Source organism: Equus caballus, chromosome 1 (assembly GCF_041296265.1).
Source record: "Equus caballus isolate H_3958 breed thoroughbred chromosome 1, TB-T2T, whole genome shotgun sequence".
NCBI classification, from domain to species: Eukaryota; Metazoa; Chordata; class Mammalia; order Perissodactyla; family Equidae; genus Equus; species Equus caballus.
Genome location: NC_091684.1, coordinates 100,965,345 through 100,991,899, shown reverse-complemented (window position 1 = coordinate 100,991,899; position 26,555 = coordinate 100,965,345). Strand labels below are relative to the sequence as shown.

The window sequence follows — 26,555 nt, the reverse complement described above, 5'->3', positions numbered from 1 at the left end:
CAATATACTAATGGTTTACTTCCAATTCTTACCCGCTGCAAAAACTCAACTGGACTGTATTTGGGCCCCAAGACAAAAATTTTCTTTCCTCTTCGAGCCACACCACTGAACACTCGAGCGAATGCAACAAAAGACTCCTGGCTGTCTCCTTCCTGGGACACAGGCTTAGGGGTCACACTCTCCACCTGTTGCTCATCACCTGTCAGAAACAAAAGAATAATGAGTGCCAGGAATGCTCTGCAATCCAGAACTGCCTAGAAACACAGAGAGAACAGCGAATAGGAGCTATTTGGCTCAGTTTCAGGAAAGAAACACCAGGAAAGAAAGAAGATTGATAAAAGCCCCAATTAAAGCTAAAAAAGAGTTAGAGGATGAGTGTCCCCACTTAAGTAAAAACATTTGGCACCAAGGCCTATTTGGGAATGCCATACCTTTTGGTTCTCCTCCCTCTGGACTTGTTTCAAGGGCACTCCCATCTTGGGTGGGCTCTGAGGGCGCCTGCCCCTGCCCGGCTGAGCGCTTCTCTGCATGCCTTTGCCTCGCACGCTCACGTCTCTGAGCAATTTCTTCTTGAGTGAGAGGTCTAAATATATCACAGATATGTTAACAGCTGGTGACATGGAGCATCTCTCAGTCCCTTCAAGCACGGAAACAGCAAGTACTAGTGTGGCTGGATAAGATAAAGACTGGCCCCAGGTCCCTCCCAGGCAGAAGGCTTCTCCAAGTTCTCTCCCTAGCTGCAGCAACAGCAGAGAAGGCCTGTCAGGCTTTCTTGGAGATCGCCATGTCCCCAGCTATTCTGAGCTTATGAACTGGCATGCAAGGGCCAATGTCCCCACAGAGAGCCATCACAATAGCAGGGGACCTTTCTCAGACACCCACATTCCTTCTGGATGAGGCAAACAACAGGGAAGGGAAGGAGCAACAGATACCAGGGCTCAGGACACAGCTGCAGAGAAATAAGCATAAGACCTCAATAAGAAACTGAGGTTCCTCCACAAGTCATGTTACCTTGCACCTCCCTCCCCTGCTGTCCCTCCCTTTGGCATTATGATTCCAGCTTTCTCTCTGATCTCTGACTTGACACCTGACTGATAATCTCGTCCCCTACCTTGCCATGTCCCTTTCCCCTCCTCTCTCCTTAAACACTGGAATCCTTTCAGATGGCCATTCTGAAGATGCACTGTCCATGTGCATTTCTAAATGACCACATACTCTTGGAGCTCCCAACACCAAGTGCCCTAAAAACCTCTTCCTCCTTTTTACTACTCCATGTGGGCTACCTTGGAAGGTGACTGCTTACTCACTGACCGTCCACTGCTGTCCTCTTCAGACACCTACCTGCTAGGTAAGACCGCCTACCAGGACTGGACACTACTTCTACCTCCCTTAGAACCTGCCCCTCAGAATGGATGAGCTCAGCTGTAGCAGTTGGCCCGTTCCATGCAGACCCACCCGCAGTGGGTGACAGGGCTGCACCATAGGATACAAAAATACGAGACCACTCTGCGAGCACAGCTTGGTCAGGTGTCGCTAGGCCATCAAACCAACTGGACAGAAGCACCGACTTCCACTGCGAGAGATAAGCCCTCTTTACTGGAAGCAGTCAATGTTAGAAAGCCTTTCAAGTACAGGATGGAATCTGCTCCCTCGTAACTTCTGGCCACAGCTGTTCTGTCCACTGGAGCAGCATCCAACAAGCCCTCCTGCCTCCACTTTCCTCTCTGCCACCTGCACTCACACCTTCTCCTCGCCACTCTTCTCTAGGCTAAACACTCCAGCAGTACCTTCCATCAATCCTTACATGACTTATTTTGTTTCTAGACTTTTACTAAAGTCTTTTATAAGAATATCAGGAGAGTGCGAATTAAAATATAAATGCAGAAGACAAGATTATCATGAGAACAGAGAGGAAAAGACACCTGAGGCAGCTGTTAGCACCTGAAGAGAGACGGTCTCTTCCCACGGGCTAATCACTGGCGTATAGACATGGTGTCGATCTCCTGACATATATCACAGCCCACATTTATCACAACAATAAACGAAGGAGATGTTATCATTACCCCTATTTTACAGATGAGAAAGCAGAAGCTTAGGAAATTTAAGTAATTTGACCCCAAGTCACACAGACAATAAGTGGAGGAAGCATAATTCAAATCCAGATCTGACTGCAAACTCTATGCTTATTATCACCAGGCTATGTCTCCTGTTCGGAAGGAATGAAGGATGATAAAATCATCATCACATTAAGTAAATGTGGTTTGATTTTAGCTCTGCTTAAGAAAGCAGCATATTTGTTCACATATATTAAATCCTCATTCTGCCGAGGTTCGTGACATGATCTGAAATAAATCAGCATTTCTATTCATGAAGTTAGCATCAAATGTGCAGAGGCTTGCTGTCCATCTATCTATGTACCCAATCCATCCAGTTAACACCTACTATGTGCCAGGCACTGCTGTGGGCCCTGGCAATGGTGGTCTAGGGAAACAGAGCAGACAGAAGAGAAATCAGCAAAGGTGTACATGAAGTACCCATTGCACATCTAGTATTTATTGAGAATAAAGCAGCATTTATTTGCAAGAAAACAGAGCTCCACTAGTCAAGGAACAGTTGCAGGTGGTGGGTTATTTAGGCTGCAGCTGAGCTAACCATGCATGATAGTTCCTGAAGTGGCAGTAGTTACCAATAGTAGAGATGAAGGAGACCAGAGGTGAGAATGTTGACTGGAGATGCAAATGGCACATTGGGGAGGTGAATTTGGAGGGGAAAGGAAACAAGACAAGAACACAAAACATCCATCCTCAGGATTCCAAGCAGAATGTTCAGGCTCTGGCCTCTGTGAAGCTGGTCCCAGAGTGGGCTTGGAGAACGTCAGAGAAAGGGTTGGAAGGCTGGCTGCAGCGGGTACTACAGGTAACACACTACCAGGTAGCTGAGATGATGGGAAGCAAGAGACCAAGAGACATGGCTTCTGTTTGAAGACAGCATCTTATTACTAGAAGAAGTTGGTTCTCAAGAAGGAAGCAAAACCAACACATAAGCTCAGGGATTGGCAGGAGAGGAACTGCCTGAAAGACCCCCTAACAGAAAGTTACCCAACAGTACTTACCACCAAGTAAGTATTCAGTAAGAATGTCTGACAGATTACAGCTGAGAACAGCAAAAGCAATGCCCAGGGTCTAAAAAGGGAGGCAGGCTGGAAGGCTGCCCGCCAGCCTGGATTTGGAGGTAGAGGTTGAAAAACCACCTAGGAAGACTAAGGCCAGATCCCACACAGTAAAGTGGAAGACCACAGGCTTTAAAGATGGACAGACCTAGATTCAAATACTGTTTGGGCCTCCTCCGAGCTACGTGACCTTGAGCACACTACTTAATCTTTTTAAGGCTCCTTAATTTCCTCACAAGTAAAGCTGAAATGCTAAATACTTCTGTGGCAGAACTGTTGCTAGATCTAAATGGCATAATCAATGGTGAGGCAGGAATAGCATAAGAGCTTAAGAAACTGCAGCCAATTGTTAGTGCTATCATCATTATTATTTACAAGATAGAGGAGTAAGACTTGAGATGCTGCCTGAGGTCCCAGGAACTTCTTAAGAAGTAGTGTTCACACTCTTCCTCTCAGGCTACGTGCAGGATTCCTACACAGAATGCCCAGAGAGGTGGGCAGTACAGAAGAGGAGTGCCAAGCACTCACATCACATGAACCTTTCATTCCACACACCAAACCGCACTGAAGGGCAGACAGCACAGGGATCGGCGGAGCTGGAGCCTGGGGCAGGGGACCAGCCAGGAGGCTAGGGCGATAATTCTCACAAGAAATGATCAGGATCTAAACTAGTGGGGGAGGCAGTGGAACTGGGAGGGAGGGGAATAAATAGGAAAAACCCAGATGAAGTAGAGAAGATTCTCCAAGACACTGGAAACCTGAGAAATAATCCATCTTCCAGAGCTGCCCCACCCCCAACAACACACACAGAGATCAGCAGCGACGCTCACACATGCAGTCTCCACTGAGGTGGACAGGCAGGCTCAGCTGAGGCCTTGCCTCACCGTCAGTAGAGGCTCACTGTGGCCACTACCACTACTACTCTTCTTCAGATTCACATCACTCCAAATCAACAGCCCAGAGCTAATTTCAACACCTATCTCCCTCAGAGCATCACAGAAAGACACAGTACTGCGCACATTCTGTTACCATGGGGTTTGCTCAACATGCATTCTGGGTTGAGGAGGAAAAGCATTCGCTGCACTCTCCCACCCACGCCCCCACTGGACCTGCCAGCACACACCATTGCCCTGGCCCAGCCCAACCTCCCCTCATCCTTACCTTGGCTTATTCTGAGGCAAAGCCTTAGCATCAACTGCAAACATTTTGGAAACAAAGATAATAACTGGAGCAGTCTCTTCACTTCCACATTTCATAAAGGCTAAACAAACAGGAAGTAAAATTGTCACTATTTTCTCCTATTATTAAAAAACTAGATTTTTCTGGAAAACAATCAAGAAATTTAGAATACAGCATCATCTAAATACGTAAGCAGGCTGTTCTACAACTACAATAAAAGTTCCCTTTAGAAAAGTATACAATTGCTAGAAGAGACTACTAGAGCAAGAGCAAGCAGAACTGACAGGAACAAGGAAAGAAAAGAAACATTACCCAGATGGGAGGAGGGCTGGAGACTCCCGTATACAGCTGCAGCTAGAGAAGGGGTTAGCCACCTATTGCAAGCCTAATAAATTTTTCCAGTGGAGAAGGGATAGAACTGAGAAGTGTTACCAAAAGTCAACAGTCAACAAGGTAGCTTGTTAATAAAATACATAAAAATCAGTAGCTTTTCCATAACAAGTTAGAAAATAAAATGGACAAAAATATCTTATCATGATAGTAACAAAAAAAAACTTAGAAACAAATTAAGATTCAATACTATAGAGATGTCAATTTTCCCTAAATCTATAAATTTTAAATTTCCTATCAACATATTGACATTTTTCTTAACCTACACTGAAGGTATAAAACCACTGGTTAGTAATTTTTTTAAAAAATCACCCTACATCAAAATAATTTACACATAAAGAATTCAACAGTAAGGAAAACACTCCGGGAAGCAAGAATTAAACATGTATCAGAAGTCTTGCCTGGGAAACCTCTGAAAGGTTTTGAGGAACAGAATGACATGCCCTGACTTACACCTGAACAGGATTGCTCTGGCTACAGTGTTGAGAAAACAATGAAGAGACTCAAGAGCAGAAGGAGGGACATCAGCTGGCAAGCGACTACAACACGCAGGTGAGACATTATGGCTGCTTGGCCCAGGGAAGCAGAAGTGGAAATGGTGGGAAGTAGCTGAATTTTGGATATATTTCAAAGGAAGAATAAACAGATTTCGATGGATTGGATGCAGGGATGTGAGTTAAATATAAAAGTCATGGACAACTCCAAGGTTTTTTAGACTGAGCACATGAACGGATGGAACTTCCTATAACTGAGATGGGAATAATTAGGTGAAGCAGGTTTGGCGATCAGATAAGAAGCCCAGTTTAGGATATGTTAAGTTTAAGATGCCTCTTAGACAGCCGAGAGGAGAGAGGGAGTGTGCAGCTGGACATGAGTCTGGAGTTCAGAGGCCAGATCTGCACTAGAGATATAGATGTGGGAATTACAAGCATACTGTTGTCACGTAAAGCCTCGAGACTGGATGAGATCACCAGGAGAGTGAATGCAGAGAGAAAATAGATAAGGCCCAAAGACCTAGCCTTGCTTGGAGTACCCTACAGTTAAAAAGCCAGGGAGATGGAGAGGAACCAGAAAAAGAGATTGAGAGTAAACAGCCAGGGAGTCAGGGAGAAAAGGAGTAGCCCATGGAAGCCTGGAAGAGAAGAAAGAATCCCAAGGAGAAAGGAGTGACCAACTGTTCAATGCTGGTGACAGATCTGGTCAGATGAGGACTGAGAACTGGCTGTTAGATTTAATACAGGAAACAGCAGCCCCGAGAACAGCAGTGGAGTGATTTCAGGGTTGGGGGTTGCAAATTCAATAGAATGGGACGAAAAGAACAGGGGGAAATGAGTACACACAGGTGAACTTCATGGAACCTTACAGAGCTGGAATGGGAGGCTCCCCCCTCATGCAGAAATGTGTATATGGATGGGGCTTCTAGTGAGCAGTGCAGCCCCCAGAACCACTTTTCTACAGGCCCTAGGGACAGAGCAATGGCAGTGATGCAGCAGCTCAGGAGCACGTCGTGGCTATTTAGGACGATGGAATACAGAATGATTATGACATGCGATCAGGGCAGAAGGGAGGAGTCTCAGTCTCCCGTCTCCTACCCCACCGGCAGAGCAAAACAGCTGTAGCAAGACTGAAACATTAGGGGAAAAAACCACAGTGAAATAGTCATTTGTGAAACTGTTTATTTGTGGAATTGCCATCTCGCCATTTAGCAAACTAGCATTTGGCAAATTGGTCTAGACCAGCCTTGACTTTAGGACAATCAAAACCATGGTACATGCCATGTGCATCTTCACCTCACCTGCTTTCAGTGCCTGAGTTTCTGGTGGAAGAGAGTCAAACGTTTGTGATCCTGTGCACATCAGTTTCTCCACTCTCTCAGCTGTAATATCAAGGGGACTAGGAAGTTTCTGACACACCATAGCTGAAGTCTGTGGTTAAGGACTCAACACTCCACCATCTGGGCCCTCCACCAGGGCCCAGACTCACAGTATGCACTAAATACTGAGGTAACAATGTCTGTCCATACAAGGCCTGGGCTTAAGGCAGCATTACTTTGTGCATCTCGTCTCACATCAGGGATACAGTCTCAAGGAGTCCATAGCTCAGGAAGGGTCCTCACAACAGACGCTCTAATACTGCAGCCCACGGAACAAGTGAGGACAACAGAGCTCAGGAGCTCAGCTACCTGTGACCTTGAAGTCCTCATAGTTTCAGTCTATATAAAGTGTTATAAAACCACCACCAGCCAGTAGCTATGATACAAGAAGGTCCCCTACCAGAGCCAGTGTCACATAGGGGTATGTGTCCATCACAGCTCTGGCTGGGATACCACTGCTGGTCAACTCCAAGGACACTGCACCCCCAGCCCACCACCTGGGGACTGCTTGGCACACACACATCAATGAAAAGAACATAGTACACATTCACCTATACAATTACTTTAGTTAACGTAAGCCATCTAAAATCAATTCTTTTTGGAATCACTAACATGATAGGAAATACCAACAAGCTAAAGAAAATATGATACTAAAATGAAAAAGTGATCTAACACAAACATCTAAATTATCTACTTACATGTAAATCTTAGTCCAAAAGTTTTTATTTTTATGTATTACTAAACAACAAAACAGTCTTTTTAAGAGAACCTTCATTCAGATTGGTATCAGTATTAATACTAATTAGTATTGGCATATTCATTTTTAAAGTAGTAAACATAGTTTCATGGTAGAACACTACACAACCACAGAAGAGTTGCTCTGGATTAGAATGCGTTATTTCCAGAGGATTGCCTAGTTGCCAGTGACACACTGTTTTTTCTCATTTTGTCAAATGTATGATTCCATAAAAGACCATTAAAATAAAGGATACCAAGAACAGCCTTGGATATGGGTAGCCACTGACTGCAAATGGCATTGATTTGAACTTTAGGATCTGAATGCCGTGCCTCCCGGGCTCCAATTTTTAATCCTAAAGAAGTCACGATTTTATCAATTTTTTCTTTGTCCCTAGTGTAAACACACAAGATAAGGGGAGAAGATCACATAAAGACATGAAGGAGCAGTGAGGAAAAGGAACTCAACATTATTTGACATATTTATTCCTAATAAATTACTTTTTCTACAAAGACTAAAAATGCTGGGAAGGGCTCCTGACACAGCAGAGGACTGCTCAACCTTTACTCTCAGAATGAGAATCCCTTTACAACTACTTCCCATGAAGCACCATTCCACGGTATCCTTAAACACGCTTGGTCAACTGATAAAGCGGTTTTGCAAATAAGTGCTAAAAAATCCTTATTCCACTTCCAGAATAACTTAAAAAGTAAATTTACTAAAGCAAACTTTCTTTTCCACTTTATCAGGCAAGTTATTTCCCAAGTTCCCCATTAATGATCCAAGATATCAAGCACCTTTTCTACTACAATTACTATTTTATTTTAAATTGGGTTTGTACAAGTAAAGGTCCAACGTTTCCATCTGTCCTTTTCTCTCTCCGCCTCAGCACCCTATAAAATACTGCTGTTCTGTCCCTCCCGTCACGCCTGACTTGGGTCACAGACTCCTGTAAACTATGTCCAAGGCCTGAAGCAACTCATCTGTGAAGGCTCTGCTCACTTTCTCAGTCCATCTCAGCTTCTGAAATGACTCCTCACGCTGGGCAGCGAGGCAAAGTACAATGACCAAAGATAAACAATTCCATTAAGTCTTACTTTTTCAAGACGGCCTCATACAAACTCCATATATTTTCCAGGATCAACTGTACAAATAGAGGTTTCTTTCCTTTTGCCTGTGAAAAGAACATATGGGCTTAAATTTTTGAATATTTAATAGACATCTTATATATTCATTCTTGACCTGTTTTATTATGTCTCATTTCTACTTGGAAACATTTATTCAACAGTAAAGTAAACGAAAGTAGTTGTAAGAAAGTTCTTTGCTGTTAGTGCCCTCGAGTGGTTCTGACTCCCAGCGCCCTATGGACAGCAGAGCGGAACCCTGCCTGGTCTCTTGTGCCATCCTCTCACCTTCCAGCGCTGTATCAGACAATGCTCTGCTGCTGTTCACAGGGTTTTCAAGGCCAATTATTTAGGAAGAGAATGGCCAGGTCCTTCTTCCTAGTCTGTCTTAGTCTGGAAGCTCCACTGAAACCTGCCCACCATGGGTGACCCTGCTGGTATGTGAAATGCCAGAAGCGTAGCTTTCAGCATCACAGCAACAGCAGTTGCCACAGTATGACAACCGACAGACGAGTGGCATGGTTCCCTGACCAGGAAACAAACCAGGGCCACAGGTGTAAAAAGTTAAGAATCCGCAATCAGTAATAACCCGCTGTTCCCTTCCTCTGGGAACCATGGACTTCACAAACAATGAGAGCATCTGGGGGACATATCACTGCAGCTGTCCCTCCACTGCCATCAATGAAGACACAGTACCCAAGCTCAGCGCTAAAACTCCATTCTGTATGTGCAGGCCTTTCCACAGACTTCGCTCTAAAGAATGTTCTCAGACATAAAAAATGTTCAACTTCAGGGACAAGGATATTAAAACAACAAAACAACCTACCATTTCTCCCACCAAACTATGCAAAATAGCAAGAGCACCTTGAGATGGACACTCTCACATACACACAAGACGGAATACAAATTGATACCTCCTTTCTGAAGAGTTACTGGCAAGGTATTAGGAAATTAAGACATTACTTTTGAATGCTTGGTTAAAAAAAAGTCATTGCGAAGACAAAAATTTATACAGAAAGATGCCCATCGTAACTTTATTTACAATATCAAAACATTTGAAAAATAGAAATAAAAAGTATGCCCCCATCTTAGGAGAATGATTACATAAGTGATGATCCACTCGGAAAATAAAATAATTACAGGGCACTTCTCATGTGCAGGAGCTATTCTAAGAGCACTCCTGGGATTACTTCACGCAAGCATCACCCGGCTCCACGAGGGAAGGGCCGCTCTCCACACTGCAGGTGAGACGACAAGACCAGGCCCCAGAGCCACCAGTGCCAGAGCCGCGAGTTGGACAGTCAGACCCCAAGCCACACTCCTTCCCATCTCACCAGACTGGCTCCTTCTTAAATAGACAGTTTATAAAACGCTTTTGATGGCATGGGAACATGTTCACGATAGGAGGTCAAGCAAAAAAGCCGGTAAGTTGTATAAACAGTACAATTCTCAACTGAGGGATGTATGCCTCTGTCCAAAAGCAAGACAGAAGTTAAAACCACAGTATCAGCGGTGCTGGCTTCCAATGTTTTTCTTTCCTGTGGCTTTATATATATATGGGTACTTTCTAAGAGGCATATGTATGCTCTTTGATGAGAATAAATTTATAAAATCCTGAATTTCACATAAAAAATAAGGTTCAAGGAAAGCACCTTTCAAGGTCTGTGGCTCAGTAGTCCCGCATCGCCTCTGTGCACAGAGGGAAGGGACCCAGGGAGCAGCTGCCTCGCCATCAGCACTGCACGGTGACTGGGACTCAGTGAGAGGCCTTGGCTGAGATCAGGAACACACACAGTGTGGGCCACACGGCCATGGCAGAAGGAGATGCCTCTTTGTGGGGAAGGGGACACGAATGTATGATGGAAAATATGCATCTTCAAGTGCCCAGGATCTGAGACTTGGGCTCCTCTAAAAAATAAAAGGAAGTTCTTTATTTCCTGTATTTAAAGAACTCCAAGCAACACGTAAATATAAAACTCATAAGCTCTAACCGAACACATACAGTAAAAAATCCCTCATGAACTAACCCACATAAACCAAAGCTGAATGACACCTACTAAAGGTGGTGTCAGGTTTTCGCAGGGCAAGTATGTGACCAACAATACACCACATTACCTGGTCAACCTTCATAATCTTCTTAGCCTTCATATTTACGTAGTAATCTCCCCACAAGGTTTTCAAAAGAACCTCCTTTCTGATGCCAATTTTCTGACTGTAGATGTCGGCAAAGTGCTCAATTCTAAAAGGAAAGCAAGAGTCCATGTTACTGACAGTGACAAAGGTGAGCATGAGCACATCGAACACCTGAGCGTTTCTGTGCCAGGTGCTGTTCAAAGTGCTTCAAATATATTACACACGTGAGCATTTCAGCCGTCCCCTGAGGAGGCACTAAGCACCTCCCTCACCTTGCAGAAAAGGGTGATGAACCACAGGGCTGTCACACAGGCAGCAGTGAAGCTGGGATTCTAACCCACACAATGCGGCTCCAGAGCACGTGTTCTTGTCCTACCCTCTCTACATCCACGTGAACTGCAATTCATGCTATAGCTCCCTTTCTTAATTCTCCACATATATGGAAGGGAAGAGGAACAATGGCCAAGGAAGTACAGGCCCCAGTTGCCCAACACAACTATGCCAACAACAAACTTCACTTCAGCCCTTCACTGCTACAGGTGCCTGTCGCTCACAAAGAAAACAAACTCCAGGGCCAGAACCTGCCAAAAAAGGCTTGTTAACATTCTGGATTAAACAGGAAACATACACGCACTTACTTAACTCTCCTCAGCCCTTAGAGAAACCCATTAGCTCCCGGCCTGCTCCACTGAAAACCCCAACCCTGTGAGCAGTCACTTGACAAATAAGGATGCTGTTTATGGTATATGCATTGTCTGGATACAGGACCTAGAAAAAATATCTTCTCTATAGGGAAATCTAATCTAAGGTTTGCGTCTAACTCTCAAAGTACCAGCATCTTAAAAGATGCCTGCTCTTTCGTCCATTGCAGAAGGAATGCTAAGTTAACACACTCTAGACAACTCTTTCCATGTCAGTCAGTAACTGTGGTCTCCTGGAACCCAGGGGTTCACTACAACAAGTCCAACTGGCTGATACTCTCTCATGATAATGGGAGCACGGAGGGAGCAATGATGAGCTGGAGAGGTGAAGTTAATAATTACGGTCAGAACCAGAGATGTGAAGAGCATCACGCAGTAGCTTAGAAGCAGAAGCAGACCATACAGAAACCGCCAAAGACAAATATCCAGTGTCCCCTCTCACTGAGAACCAAGGGAGAGCAAAGTACCCAATCAGGAATAAAACTTTAAAATCACACAGTTACAGACCACTGACATTCCGGAGCTGACCTCAAAGGTCTATTACTTTCAAAGTAATTTGCTATTGTAAACTTTATTTCCCATCTGGCCCAACAGTTATTTATTTAGTAGAGTTTTTAATTTTCTAGAATTTTAGTTTCTATCATTATATTACTACTATATTATTAATTTATAATTTTTCTGTCTTTTGAAGGAGGGAACCTTTCTTCTCTCCACAAATTCTTGCCTCCCTCCGCAGACCTATAGCCTTGCTAACCCGGAGGGCTGACAGGAGCCTCTGGGTCTCTCCTGCATTGGCCGCTCCTCCACAGTGAGAAGGCCAATCGCTGCCTGCACGGGGAACGGTGCTCACAGCACAGAAAGGAGACAGGCTCTCTGCTGCCCACCCTAGGGACAGTGGAAAGCGCAGGGCCTCCTCCCTGGCTTCCTGTGGTCAAGTGCACCTGGGGCAGGGCACAAAACCCTCCTTCAGGATGCAAGTCAGTAGCCCCAGATCTCCCTGCAGCTTTCCATGTGTCCACACCTGACTATGCCAGGCAGGCTGCACTCCTCCATGCAGCTCTGCAGATGCACTCCAGGACCCACAGGAGGGAACCACGAGGAGGCAACCACTGAGGCCTGAGGGCCCAGGTACCTGCTCCAGTGCAGCTCTACCAGAAAGCCCTGCTCCCCAGTGATGCTCCCAGGGTCTCAGGGAGTAAAGCAACACTTTGATCACGTGTTGGCAACCTGGGTCCATTCTTAGATGGTTAAAACTGGAGATAATGACTGAATGATTAACACATCAAACTTTCAAAATTTTCATATTTTTTGAACTTGCATTATGTTGTTTTGCCTGATATAGAACCAATTTTTGTATATCCTTCACTCACACTTAAAACAAATTCTGACTTTAATTATTATACTATTCACATGTCTAATGTGTCTGTTTATTTGACCTGTTAACAACCTGACTGTGATATGATAAAACCTCCCCTAAACCACATGCCTGTTGATTTCTACTTATACATCTACTGCTGTCTCATGCACTTCGCTGTTACAATTGTTGACACACCGAGTTAACCCCTCATTACTGAAATGTGTCAATTATCCACATAAAAATGATTCTTATGCCATAACACACTTGCTGTAAACTCTGCTTTGTCACTAATATTGCCAAACCTACTTTTTGTTTGCATTTGAGTGACATACTGAGCCCAAGTTTTGGTCTTTATCCTCTGTCCGTTATGTTTTATGTCTATCTATTCTATGTAGCAAACCTGGATCTTTTTTTTTTAATGAAATTTCCTTCTTTTAAAAAACCTCATCTCCTCAATGGGGGATTTCATACATTTACTGGCATAAGTATTCTGATCAGGTGGATTTCTAGTATGATTTCTCCTCATGTTCCTAGGATTTTTTTCAAATGTTGATTTATGCTACCCAGATTGTTAGATTTTATCTTTTACAACAACGTTTCAGACATATGTTCTGTTTTTAATTCCAAAACTGGTAAACAAATATTTTCACAAATACTCTAAAACATGTATCAGAATCATAAATCGTAGGAAGAAACTTGTCCATTTGCTTAGGCCACTGTCCTCAAACCCTTTTCCAGTCCATCATTTATCTACACATGCATACACACAAAGGTACATAAATCTTTCAACATTTTATCCTTTCATTCTTTTTCATCCCACAGTTACCATAAAATTTCCTTATTAAACATCAACCCTTTATTATTGCTTAGTGCTTTTATTCATTTATCTCTCTCTAGTTAGTTATAATTTTAAAACACTGACAGTTTCTAGCACAACTCCTCCATCTCTGCATTCTATTTTAATTCATTTCCTCTACAGAGTAACTTCAAAAAGATTCTCAGAAAAGATTTGTGGAACATTTCCCAAGACTTTACCGACCAATCTGTCTTTTGCCTATTCTCCTAAATGACAACTTGGCCAAATTATTGGGCCACATATCGTTTTGCATACAAGATACCCAAGAGATTGCTAATTGCAAGATTCTAAGACACTGGTGCCCAAAGACAATGGAACTATTAGGAAGGGCTTTGCATTGTCTCTCTTTCCTGTCCCTGTTTTACAGGGTTGGGCTCAGTTCTATTTACCTAACACAGGGACCAGATGCCCGCTGCCCGCTACCCAAGTCAACGTGCTTCTGCTTTTTCAGAGCAGATGCTCCTGGACTGACAGCTATTACCACGGTGGATTGACGCTGCAGACCCAGCTTCAGCCACTACTCATGCTTCTGAATCCTGTCCCACAGTAAGAGAGTTTATGGAACCATCTTCAAATTCTGAAATGTGCTCATTCTCCACTTTTGTGATACAAGAAGTCACCAACTTTTCCTATTCACTGACATTTTAGAGGAAAATTACCACGAAAGTGTCCCCAGTGCTTTCACTTCTACCACCACTCCCCATAAATTAACACATGGACTTGCTGAGAACGGGCACTAGCAGATCTCTAAACACGGCCTCGTCTAACACAGGGGAGTTCATCCACTGACTGAAAGTGTGTAAAGTGTCCAAAGTCTTGAGGGATACGGAAGTCATCCTTATTCCACCCGTGCAAGCCTCTCCCCATTCCTTCTCCCTCCACAGTAAACTTTTCCCAGTCGTGAGATTTAGACTAAAATTCACAAAAACAGTAAATTATTTATGAAAATCATTACAAGAAAAGGAGAAGCCGCCCACCTTATGTCTCATAGCAAAATGCTCACAAAGGAGGAAATCAACAAGTCCAACCCTGTTATGTGACTGAGTGAATAACTGTCCCTTTTAGCTCAAAGAAATTCTTAGAAATCACCTTAGCCCAAATTTGTCTTTTTTCAGAAGAGAAAACTGAGTCCCAGAAAGGTGATATTGGCAAGTCGTCAACCACATACGAAACATGCAGATTTTCAGCAGGGTTGTAATTTCCATTTTAATTATACAGCCATTATCTGAATTTAAGTCTAGTATGATCTTTATAGGAACTAACTGGACTAAGGAATCTATAATTTATTACAAACTAACACGGAAAAATTACAGTATTATAACTTAGTATACTGCCCGAGGCAAAACGGAAGATGAAGAGCAAGTTCCTGTACAAAGGAGGACAAAGAGCAGCCAAGAGTGGTCAGCCTACTCCCAAGCTGTGCATGCTGGGCAACTTCCGGCCCTCCCTTCTTCCCCACTTTCAGGTCACACTGACATGCACTCCATGGATAGGCTCTGTTTTCACCTGGTGCATTATTTCTGGTTCTATCATCCCTGTAAATTATATCCAAGATTAAGCCCATGACTAAAGCAAATTTCATTATAGTCTCACAACGGTTTATCCAAGCTGAAAACATTTTTCTCAAAGGAATAACTCTTCAATTACATTTGAATTTTCTAATTCCACAAGTTGGTGATGTTTGTAGTTAAGAAATGCAATCAATTACCTACCACATTCTAAAATTTGCTATCACCGTGGCTCCAGCCCTGTGTCCATATCTAGAGGGGCCATGAGCAGAAATGAGGGTCCCTATGTTGCACAGGGAAGAACCCGCAGAAGCAGCATGGTAAGAAAGCAGGAACTTCAGTGTCAGGCAGACCGTAAACTTAATACCAACGCTGCCACTCAACAGCTGAGTGATGTTAGACTGCTCAGAATCTCACATCTGACACAAAAACTAACTCAAAATGGATCACAGACTTACATGTAAAAAGTAAAACTATAACACTTTTACAAAAAGCGTGAGAAAATCTTGAGGATCTAGGGCTGGCAGAGTTCTTAAATTTGACTCCAAAAGCATAATTCATAAAAAGGAAAAATTGATAAACTGGACTTCCACCCCAATTAAAAACCTTCCTCTGTGAAAGACACTTTTAAGAGGATGAGAAGTAAACTACAGACTGGGAGAAAATATTTATAAAGCACATGAGACAAAGGACTAGGAGCGAGAATATTTAAATAACTCTCAAAACTCAACAGTAAAAAAACAAACAATATAATGAGAAAATGGGCAAAGGAAAGAATCAACAAAACGAAAAGGCAACCTACTGAATGGGAGAAAATATTTGCAAATCATCTATCTGATAAAGATTTAATATCCAAAAGATATAAGGACTCAATTGCAAAAAAATAACCAATGAGGGGGCTGGCCCCGTGGCTGAGTGGTTAAGTTCGTGCGCTCTGCTGCAGGCAGCCCAGTGTTTCGTTGGTTCGAATCCTGGGCGCGGACATGGCACTGCTCATCAAACCACGCTGAGGCAGCGTCCCACATGCCACAACTAGAAGGACCCACAACAAAGAATACACAACTATGTACCGGGGGGCTTTGGGGAGAAAAAGGAAAAAAATAAAATCTTTAAAAAATAAATAAATAAAAAAGAAAAAAAAAAACCAAAGAATCCGATTAAAAAATGAGCAGAGGAATCTAAATAGACATTTTTCCAAAAAAGACATACAGACAGCCAACAGATACATGAACAGATGTTCAACATCACTAATCATCAGTGAAGTGCAAATCAAAACCACAAGGAGATATCACCTCACATCCGTTAGAATGACTATTATCAAAAAGACAGCAGATGACAAGTGTTGCTGAGGTTGTGGAGAAAAGGGAACCCTTGTGCACTGTTGGTGGGAATATAAATTGGTGAAGCCACTATGGAAAACAGTATGGAGGTTCCTCAAAAAATTAAAAAACAGAACTACTATATGGCCAAGAATTTCCCTTCTGAATATTTATCTGAAGAAAATGAAAACACTAATTTGAAAAGATATGTGCACCCCCACGTTCACTGCAGCATATTCACAACAGCCAAGATATGCAAACAACCTAAGTGTCCATCAACGGATAAAGATGCAATACATATATACAATGGAATACTACTCCACCATAAACAAGAATGAAACCTTGCCATTTGCGACAACATGTATGCACCTGGCAGGCATTATGCAGAGTGAGACAAGTCAGAGAGAGAAAGACAAATACCGTATGGTCTCACTTACATGTGGAATCTAAAAAATACAAAGAAACCCCACCAACTCATAGACGCAGAGAACAAACGGGTGGTTGCCAAAGGCAGAGTGAAGGGGTCAAAGGGGCAAACTCCTGGTTATAAAGTCAGTAAGTCACGGGGATGTCAAGTACAGCGTGGTGACTATAGCTAATAAAACTGTATTCATATTTGAAAGTTGCTGAGACAGTACATCTTAAAATTCCTCATTACAAGAAAAAAATCTTTTGTAACTACCAGACTCGTGATCATTCTGCAATATATGCAAATATCAAGCACTATATCATACACTTTAATATTATGTCAACTATACCTCAACTAAAGAAAGAAAATGTGCAAAGGACACGAAGAGATATTTCACCCCAAAGAGTAGACAGACGACAAATCAGCACCAGAAAAGATGTACAATATTACGAGTAGGAAAATGACAATTAAAATCACAACACATCAATACACAGCTATCAGAATGGCTTTAAAAAAAAAGTGACAAAAGACCAAATGATGGTGAAGACGTGGAGACAGTGGATCATTCACATGTTGCTGGCGGAAATGAAAAATGGTACACCCCCTCTGGAAAACAGTTTGACAGTTTCTTTAAAAACTAAACATACAACTACCATATGACCCAGCAAATGCACTCCTGGGCATCTGTCCCAGAGAAATAAAAACTTAGGTCCACATAAAAACCTATACATAAATGCTTACAGCAGCTTTACTCAGCCAAAAACTGGAAAAAGCCCGGATGTCCTTCTGGGTGAATAGTTAAACTGATAGAGCCATACCATAGAATACTAAGCAATAAAAATGAACCGACTATTGACACACCCAACAGCTTAGATTAAGTCTCTAGAGAATTACAACGAGTGAAAAAAGCCAATCTAGAAAAGGTTACATATTGTTTGATTCCATTTCTATAACATTCTTGAAATAACAAAGTATAGAAATGGAGAACAGTTAGTGGTTGCCAGGGGTTAAGGAGGGGTTGGGGGCAGAAAGCAGGTGTGGCTAAACGAGAGCAACGCAAAGGATCTTTGTGGTGATGGACTGTATTAACGTCAATACAATCCTGTACTAGTTTGCAACTCGTTACTCTTGGGGGGGATACCAGGTAAAGAGTACAAGAGAACTCTCTGCATTCTTTCATACAACTGAATGTGAATCTTCAATGATCTCAAAATAAAAAGCTTAATTTACAAAGATCAATGGTATATAAAACCCATAGAGATGTAATTAGATCCACAAGGACTTACGAGAAGCCCCAGCCATCCACCGCACTTGCGAACACCACGTTTCCCTGGTCTGGAGAGAAGTAGAGGTGGGAATCATCGGAGTCCTCCAGGCCAGCGCTCCAGTCATACACCTGCTCCCCTTGTTCAGGGTCTAGATTCGCCTGGGATCCAGCCTCCCTTTCTGCTCTTTCTTCTAGGACTTTAGAAGTAAAAAGAGTTCCTGTGAGTGCGTTAATCTAGGAGAGATGGTGAAACGGCAGAAGGTCACTCAGATGCTCTGCATGCCCATGGGAGGAGACACACAGTCCAACCCTGGTTAAGCCTAGAGTCATCAGTCACAACTGGGGCTCAGATTAATACACATGGATGCAGTTGACACTTACAACGATAAATAACTTCCATGTTCTCAATCCATTCCTTCTAAACCCAGCAAACTAAACTATCAGGCTTCTGAAAAGTCATTTTTGTGATTATTCACTCAACGCAAACATGAGTGTTCATATCTTTGTTTCTATCTTTAACTTGTTTCTCGGTACCAGGGCCCAATGTCACTAGGAACTCACACTTTCCACTCCCACCGTGGTGTGTAACCTTAGTCAACTCCCTCGTCATTTCTCACATCAGCTGTCTGAACTTCTTATCTCCTCTGCAGGCTCTCTTCCTGACCTCTAACCCTCACGTACTCTCACTCCCAAGTAAGTCATCTTGTTTCCTATCTCAGAGAGAAAATGAAACCTACCATTCAGAAACCCCACAAGTTCCCCCCCTTCCAAACTTCAGCCCCCACATCTGCAAACCCACCGGCCCTTCTTCCACTGCAGGGCAGGAGCATTCTCCCTATGCCCATAGCTGTGGGTCTCCACAGGAACTAGGTCCACTGAGGCATTCCTTTCCGCTGCTCTGCCTTCAGCATTTGCTCCCGTTAGTAAGTAAACATTCTTAAAGTGGTCTCCTCAGTGGTGCTCCACTGTCTTGAAGAAGAAAGGTCAAACCTCCAGGCGTGGCCACAGGCTCACCCCAGTCTGAGCCCTATATTCCTTTCTACTCTCCCTCTCATCACTGCTTAACAAGATCAATTCAGCTATAATAAACAATGTGCAGTTCTTTGAATGAAACATTGCATGATTCTTCTTCTTGCTTTTATGTCTTTGTACATCTTATCCTTCTCTCTTGAATGCCCTGCCACAGTTCTCCATCTGGCACACACAAGCTTCACTCCATCTCGAGGCTTCTGTTGAGAAGCTTTTCCTAACTTTCTTCCCCCCGACCCAGTCTGGGTGAGGTGGCCGTTGTTTATGCTCTCAAATCACAGCCAGGACTTATCTCATCATTCTCCAAATATTTCTTTTAACTGTTTGTCTCTCCCACCACATGTGAGAACTTTGAAAATAGGGACTCTGACCTGTCTGTCTTCATAGTGACAATCCCTAGCACACCATGGCCATCCAAGAATTCATTTATTCAACATAGCTATGTAAATGTTTGCTGAATAAATGAATGAATGAATGCTTGGGTAAAATTTCATCTAAAGACAGTAATAAAAAACACCAAAGAGGGGCTGGTCCAGTGGTGTAGCAGTTAAGTTTATACACTCTGGTTTTGCGGCCAGGGGTGCGTGGGTTCAGATCCCAGGCACAGACCTATGCACCACTCATCGAGCCATGCCGTGGCAGTGTCCACATTCAAAATAGAGGAAGGCTGGCACAAATGGTAGCTCAGTAACAATGTTCCTCGAGCAAAAATAGGAAGATTGGCAACAGATATTAGCTCAGGGCCAATCTCCCTCACCAAAAAAAAAAAGAACAAAAAAAACCCAAAGAGCTTCTCAATATTGCTTCACTTTGGAACCAAACTACAAGATTTTAAACAAAAGCACATGAAAACCTATTGTCCAAGCTTGATACTAAAGGATGCTTCCAGGAGACAGAGTGGACTCCCGAGAGGATGCTTGTCCTGTCACCTCTGTTGTCATGATAACTCCAACACACAAATCTTTAGTGGAAAAGTCATAAATAAGAGAATTTTCTGTAGCTGTGCCTCATAGTCAACTCGGCAACTTCCTTACAAGTCTTCTTTGAGCCCTAATTTTTAAAATACTAAAGTAAAGGATAAAATACCTGTTCTAAGATATTCTTGAGGTGAGAATAGGCCTCCTGGGGGGTGAATTTCAGTTCCACTATCAGGCGATCTATCTTATTAATCACTAAAACTGGACGGATGTTTTCAAGCCAGGCTTGTCGCAGAACTGCCTGTGTCTAATTAAAACAGAAAGGAAAATGTAAACTCATGATTTGACATCATTCAAGCATATTAGGAAATCTTGGTTAATAATCAGCTCATTTCCATACTGCTTTATCACAACTCAGATCACGCCAGCCAGACACAGGTGTTCTCTAGACCCGCCCGAAGTGGGTAACACCGAAGCAAAGAACCACAGATGAGACGCTGCCTTCCCTTTATGGACGGCACAATTTATTTGAGAAGGATAAATAAAACTGTATATAAGATGGTAAAACCTTTGCTGGAATTACACACACACACAGAGTTTAATGAATAATTAGAAAATAAACACCCAACACACAGGTGAAAAACAGAACACTCCCCACAAGTCCCCTGGACACATGCCCCTGGTCTAACCCCCAACTCGTAGAGCTAACAGGCAGCTATTCTGAAGGCAGGTGCATTGATCTCCCTCAGATGAGGACGCCCAGACACCACACGGGCTGTGGCTGTGCTCCTCAAGTCGGCACCAGTGCCTCAGGGGAACTCAGACACAGCAACAGGATAATTATAGCCTGTCCCAGAATTACCACATTTCCTCCATTTGGGTAACTTAAATCTTTTTTTACTCTGTTTTAAAAACACTGAAACAAATACGGGTAAATTAAGAAGTAGGATACAAAGGTGACAACCTTTTTTAAGATAAAATGTAAAGTTTCAAAAAAAACTTATTAAAGAACTGCACGTAGAGAGCACTCTGAGCTCCGAGTCCCAGGGCCCCATGTTCGCTCTGGCCTGAGGGGCTTTTCCAGCTCTGGAAAAGATGAGAAAGACTAGACAAGGACCAGGGAGAGTCAAGGAAGGAAGGAGGGAGGGAGGGAGTGTGCGGAGGCAAGCAGAGGCGTAAGTGTGGACCAGAAGCCAAAGAAGAGAACTTCTTTTACCCAGGAGAACTAGCTCAGCATCTTGCTGTCAACAATCTCTCAGCTCAGAAACCTTCCCACTGGAATAAAACCTCCAGATCCCCCAAAATTCACCCTTTCCTCCATTCTTGCTGAGTCCCTCTCTAAAAGGATGTCACAGACACTCCAGAGCGTCTAAATTTAAAGGCGTCCTCTCTGAGGTCCCTTCAAAACTCAGGGGATTAACCCCCCCACACACACTGCCGAGTGTGAAATGTGCCAGCTGACACGGCACACAGCGACCCGCGTCAGTCCCTCCTCCCCCTTGCTGCCCAGGTGAGCAGGTTCACAGGACAGTCCACTACCTGCGGGCAGACTCCCTCCACTGCGTCCACCACGATGAGGCACCCATCGCAGATGCGCACGGCTGTGGAGACCTCCGAGGAGAAGTCCACATGCCCCGGGGAGTCGATCAGGTTGATGAGGTACTCCTCGCGACCTGTGTGAAGTGAGAACAGGCCCGTCAGTCACACGGGTGAATGCAGGCCTCCTCGGCATTCTGGAACAGGACGCTTCTGATAAGGCAGTGACGAGAGCGTCAGGAGCTGAAAACCCGGTCAGCAGCTATGGTTCTGAGTCAGGACTCCCGTGGACAGAACTGTTGAACCAAAGAGCAACTGTATGAAGGCTGCAGGACGTTATCACTCTGACAGTCACCACCACAGAAGAAGGGCTGCCGCCGGCCAGGCGCCAGGCTGGCTGCATGTCATGAACCCTGACAAGACCCTGGGAGACACACGTTACTGCACTCACTTCACAGGTCAGCAGTTGAGACCAAGAAAAGCCAGCGCTGAGAGAGCTGCTCCAAGGGGCCAGCGCAGGACGGGCCGGTGCAGAGAGACACAGAGAGGCCGGCCACGCTCCCCACAGTTCCGCAGGGCGCTGTGAGTGCTCAGTCGCCATCACACTCGATCCACGCGATTAAGGAGCAGCTACTGTGCACCCAGCAGTGACCTCTGTGCTCTCACATGCATCACCTCCTTTAATCCCCACACAACAAACAAGAGCACTCGAATCACAGGAGGGTGACAACTCAGGCTGACTTGTTCAGTTTCAGCGCCAAGTCTCACATGCCACCTCACCCCAGTCAGTTCCCCCATCCCACTAACTCCTAAGTTGGTCCCAGACAAACCAGAACAAGGGCCACGCTAGGTGACAGAGGCTTCCCATTAAAACATTATTAAGAAAAGCAGCAGAACAAAACAAATTCATTAGAATTCTATACACTTATTCCTCTTTTACTGCTAAATCTGATAGAATTCTGCCAAAGGCAATTATTTGAATGCTCAAACACCTACATATATACTTTACTCAGTGCCTCCTCTCAGCTCAGTGTTTTTCAACTTCCATGTGCTCCAGAACCGCTAAAGGGCTGAATATTATAATTTATAGGCCATTTAAAGGATTTTCCCCCGTGTAACCTTAACACCTTGACCACGTGACTTCTGCCCCAGGTGACACTGACAATGATGAAACAGCAACAACACAGCAGCCGCAGCCAAAGCCCACATCTGTGGACCGTCTCTCTGTGCCGGGCACGGCTCCAGGTATTTCACAGACATTATCCAGTGTCTACTCACAACCACCCTCTGCGGTACTTGCTTCTACTGGCCTGATTTCACAGAGCAGGAAACCAGGGCACAGAAAAGCTAAACGCCTTTCTCCAAGAAATCCAGTGAGAGCCCAACTCTGAGGAAAACTGCCTAAGAACAAACGGTTCAAACGGCACAGCTCAGGTTCAAACCCTCTGACTGCAAAGACACCTTCACATGACCCTCAAGAGGCAGAGGCCTCGTCTCACACGCTGAGATGCCCCTGGTAGTGTTTCCGACACTGGCTATGGATCCTGAAGTGCACTAGGGCTCGGAGAGACTGCCATCAATCAGCAACAGGCTGCCTTCTTAAATACCATCCTCCTGGTGCCCTGGTCTTTCCATGCAAACCGCCTTATAGGAACCTGGCTCTGTGGCACCCAGCAGTTCCAGGCTGCAACCAGAGGAGACTGAGGATACCTGAGAGGAAAATCCAGTCAGTCCAGGAGCCAGGGGTCTGGAACAACAGCACTGCACCTGAACAGAGCCTGCCACCATCAGGTCTTAGGGCACCACTCTCCCAGCCACCCTCTGATCAGCACCAGGGCCTCATCAAACAAGCCAGAGGAAAGTCAGCAGCTGCAGCACGTTCAGGCCCCATCAGCTCCCATCACAGAAAACACAAGCTGTGAGGCTCTTGACACCACTTGGCATGTCTTAGCCTACACCCTTCAGTTCACAGGTAAACTAGCATGTCTGTCAAAAGGAGAGACTCACGCAACGCCACAGCATGAGCAGTAGGCCAGGACACGCCAGGTCTAAGGAACTCACCTGCTGCCTAGAAGGGGCTGAGACTCCTTCCCCAGCTCTGCAGCTGGGGAAACGACACCTGCATGTTCATCCGGCCAAACCCCAGGCTCTAGAGCAGGAGAACAACAAGCACCTTCCTACCATGACAATACCTGGACCTGATGCAGAAGTTTCCGAGGCTGGGTCTGCTGTCTTCACAGAGTCTGAAGACACTCTCATACAGAAACCTCGGGCTTCCTATACAACAGTGCTCTTGTCTCGTATTGGGTTACAGACTTTTTAGAGAACACCCAGAAAAGCAAACATCCATCCACCCATATCTATCTATCTACACCACCCAATTATGCATCCACTTCAGACCTCTTGAAATTCATTCAGGGACAGCAGGTTCAGATCTAGAAGGGAACAGAAAGCTAGTTATATATCAAGTGTTTCCACCTAAAAATATGCAAAATAAAAAATAAGAGTATGTGATCAAATAACTGGAAAATTAGGCCGGCCCTGGGGGAGGAGGGCAGAGGCTCACAACACACGTACATATTAAAGACTCAGAAAAGCTCAAGGAAGCCTGTCCAACTTTGTCTAAGCGAGTTTCTGAAATGTATTTGATCATGGGAAAGGGGAAGAGCCACGGGTGGTCACAGAGCTGACAAACGCAGAGCTCAGCACAGAACCAGGTCTCCCACTCCTCTTTCAATGACCTTTTCATCTTAACTCTGTCCAAATAACTCCAAACTAAATTTCAAAGGGAGGTGAAAAGTAGTCCAACATCTATTAGAGGAAAAACAGTTTGTAGGCACAACTCCTCTGCTGTGACTTCAGCCACATTATGCCTCGGGGAGACCTGCTTCCTCGAACGCCATCTACCACCTTTTGTGTGTGAGGATCAAAGAGAAACACACACACACAAACAGCTGTGGGGTTTACCATGTTAGATATTATTACTGCTAATGGAAATTATAACCTTTTAGGCATGCTAAATGATCTTTCCAACGTGTGACGCAGTCCTGAAGCTGTGTACTGGACTCATCCCTGCTACGGCATCAAGGGACAGCCACTTCTGCTGCCTCATTTCCCAGGCGTTCCAAAACAAATCTCAGTTCAGGGGCAGCTGAGCCCCAATCCAATTTTTTTTTATGTTCCAGGTAACCGAAAAAAAAAAGTTGGAAGACCTGAAGTTAATTATGGGAGACATCTTTCAGACAATTTCTGCTGCTAACAGAGTTATGGAAAAGACCCTCTTCCTTGCCCATAGAGTCCTCTGGTTTTAAAGTACCAGGGGTAGTTGTTTCACTGAAGGCACACATTTGTCACCAGTACCTGCCAAAATATCTCCTCTGCGAACGGTAAAACTTCATGTAAGGAGGTCATTGTCCAGTTTCCAGAACATTGGAGATGCTCACTAAAGCACACATAGAAAGCCGACGAGAGGAAACTTTCCTTAAAATGAAGGAAGAGAGAAACACTCAAACTGTGGATGAAGATCCGTACTCCGCGCAAGCATCCTTTGTTTCAGAGCATCAGTAGAAGAACACTATTTCTAACAACACAAGTCTCAGCAACAGAGACAGGACCTGAGTTAGCTGCGCCACGTCCCTGAGTGCTTTCTTCATAGAACATGCAACACGTGTGGACATGAACTACACGCCAACTACAGAGCAACCACGAGCTCCCACAGGAACTACCACTACTGTCCCTTATACATTTTACATCAATATACAGAACAGAAGGTGCAAGTCCACAATACAGTTTACTCCTTAACAGAACCGTACGGCCCATTTTATCTCCTGTGTGTTGACACAGGTAACACGCATGGCAGGGTAACCGACCGTGTCCTCATGAGAAAGCTGCCACAACAAGAGGTTGTGGGTGGTTGACTCTGATGGTACAAATGTCAAAAGTGAGGTGTTTCAGGGAGGAATGAGGGAACAAGGATCTAGAAACAACTACAACCAACCACATATAAGTTAAGTTTTCTTGCTGCATAAGCCTATCCCCAAGTTCTCTCCAGACCTTCCTCCAACACGAAACAAACCAGAACAGGTCAGAGCCACTTCTGATTACGGTTTCTCTCTCCTGCTTCTGGTTTCTCTCAGCATAAGGCCAGTGCATGTAGCCACCTAGTACTACGTCCACACTGGAACTCTGACATCACTGAGAACCTCTCCATCTTTGACATCCTGCTGTGTAGCTAGTAAAGCTAGTAATTACACGTCTACATCGTCTTGATTCTTCTACTCATTGGCATTTTTGCTTGGAAGGATAAAAGAGTAAGAGCAGAATAAGAAACCCTGTAATAACAAAGGTAGATGTTCACTTCTTGGGACACACATAAGGGCTCCAAACCTTTGCAACCTGCTTGAAATCTCTCTATGCTTACATCACCCTGGAGGGAAAGTCAGAGATCAAGGATCAACCATCTTTCACTCAATTTCACATTGTTAACATATGCCATTACTAAAAGGCACAGGTTCTACTATCAGAGCAACTGAAGGAATAACAGCAATGTACCTAGACTAAGACTGTGCAGAGGGACATGGAGCTAAAAGGATATATACATACACACACACACACACATATAGACACAACGATATATATGTGTATATATATATATATTTCTTAAGATGAGACAGACTTGAACATGCTTAAAAGCTGATGGCAAGGCATCAGGACAAAGGGAAGGGAGAGGCTGAAGATACAGGAAACAAGATAATCAACAGTAGATAAGTCCAGAGCACAGGCCTTTCACAATGATGGGGGCAAGCAAAGATACTAACACCACTACGTTGTGAGGTGCGGTGGCAAGCAGTTGAGAGAATTCTTCCATTTTCTGTGAAACAGAAGGCAAGGATGTCTGCTGAGACTGTCGGGGAGGGGATGAGAAGAGACCAGAAAGCGCAAAAGAGCCGCTGGAGAGAATGAGCAAGACCCCCGCCATGGGCTGGACTGACTTACTTCCGAGACTCCCAGTCCCAGTGAACAGGCTGGAAATGTAATGACTCGGTCCCCAGA

At 44.2% G+C, this 26,555-nt stretch overlaps 1 protein-coding gene across 3 annotated transcripts in view; it reads right to left on the bottom strand.

Annotated features, from left to right (window-relative positions):
* The window catches only part of EFL1 (elongation factor like GTPase 1), a 115,274-nt gene that overhangs the window by 74,561 nt on the left and 14,158 nt on the right, over window positions 1-26,555 (bottom strand). Inside the window, exons 5-14 of one of the 3 annotated variants that reach the window (XM_023649053.2) lie at window positions 21,507-21,640; window positions 20,137-20,274; window positions 18,041-18,255; window positions 10,587-10,710; window positions 8,445-8,521; window positions 7,604-7,740; window positions 6,534-6,656; window positions 4,331-4,430; window positions 432-583; window positions 33-199 (exon numbers count right to left, since the gene is read on the bottom strand). In XM_023649053.2, coding sequence (XP_023504821.1) covers window positions 33-199; window positions 432-583; window positions 4,331-4,430; window positions 6,534-6,656; window positions 7,604-7,740; window positions 8,445-8,521; window positions 10,587-10,710; window positions 18,041-18,255; window positions 20,137-20,274; window positions 21,507-21,640 — 1,367 coding nt within the window. The remainder of the gene's footprint in view (window positions 1-32; window positions 200-431; window positions 584-4,330; window positions 4,431-6,533; window positions 6,657-7,603; window positions 7,741-8,444; window positions 8,522-10,586; window positions 10,711-18,040; window positions 18,256-20,136; window positions 20,275-21,506; window positions 21,641-26,555) is intronic. The other 2 variants (XM_070266096.1, XM_023649057.2) reach the window with 2 other exon arrangements.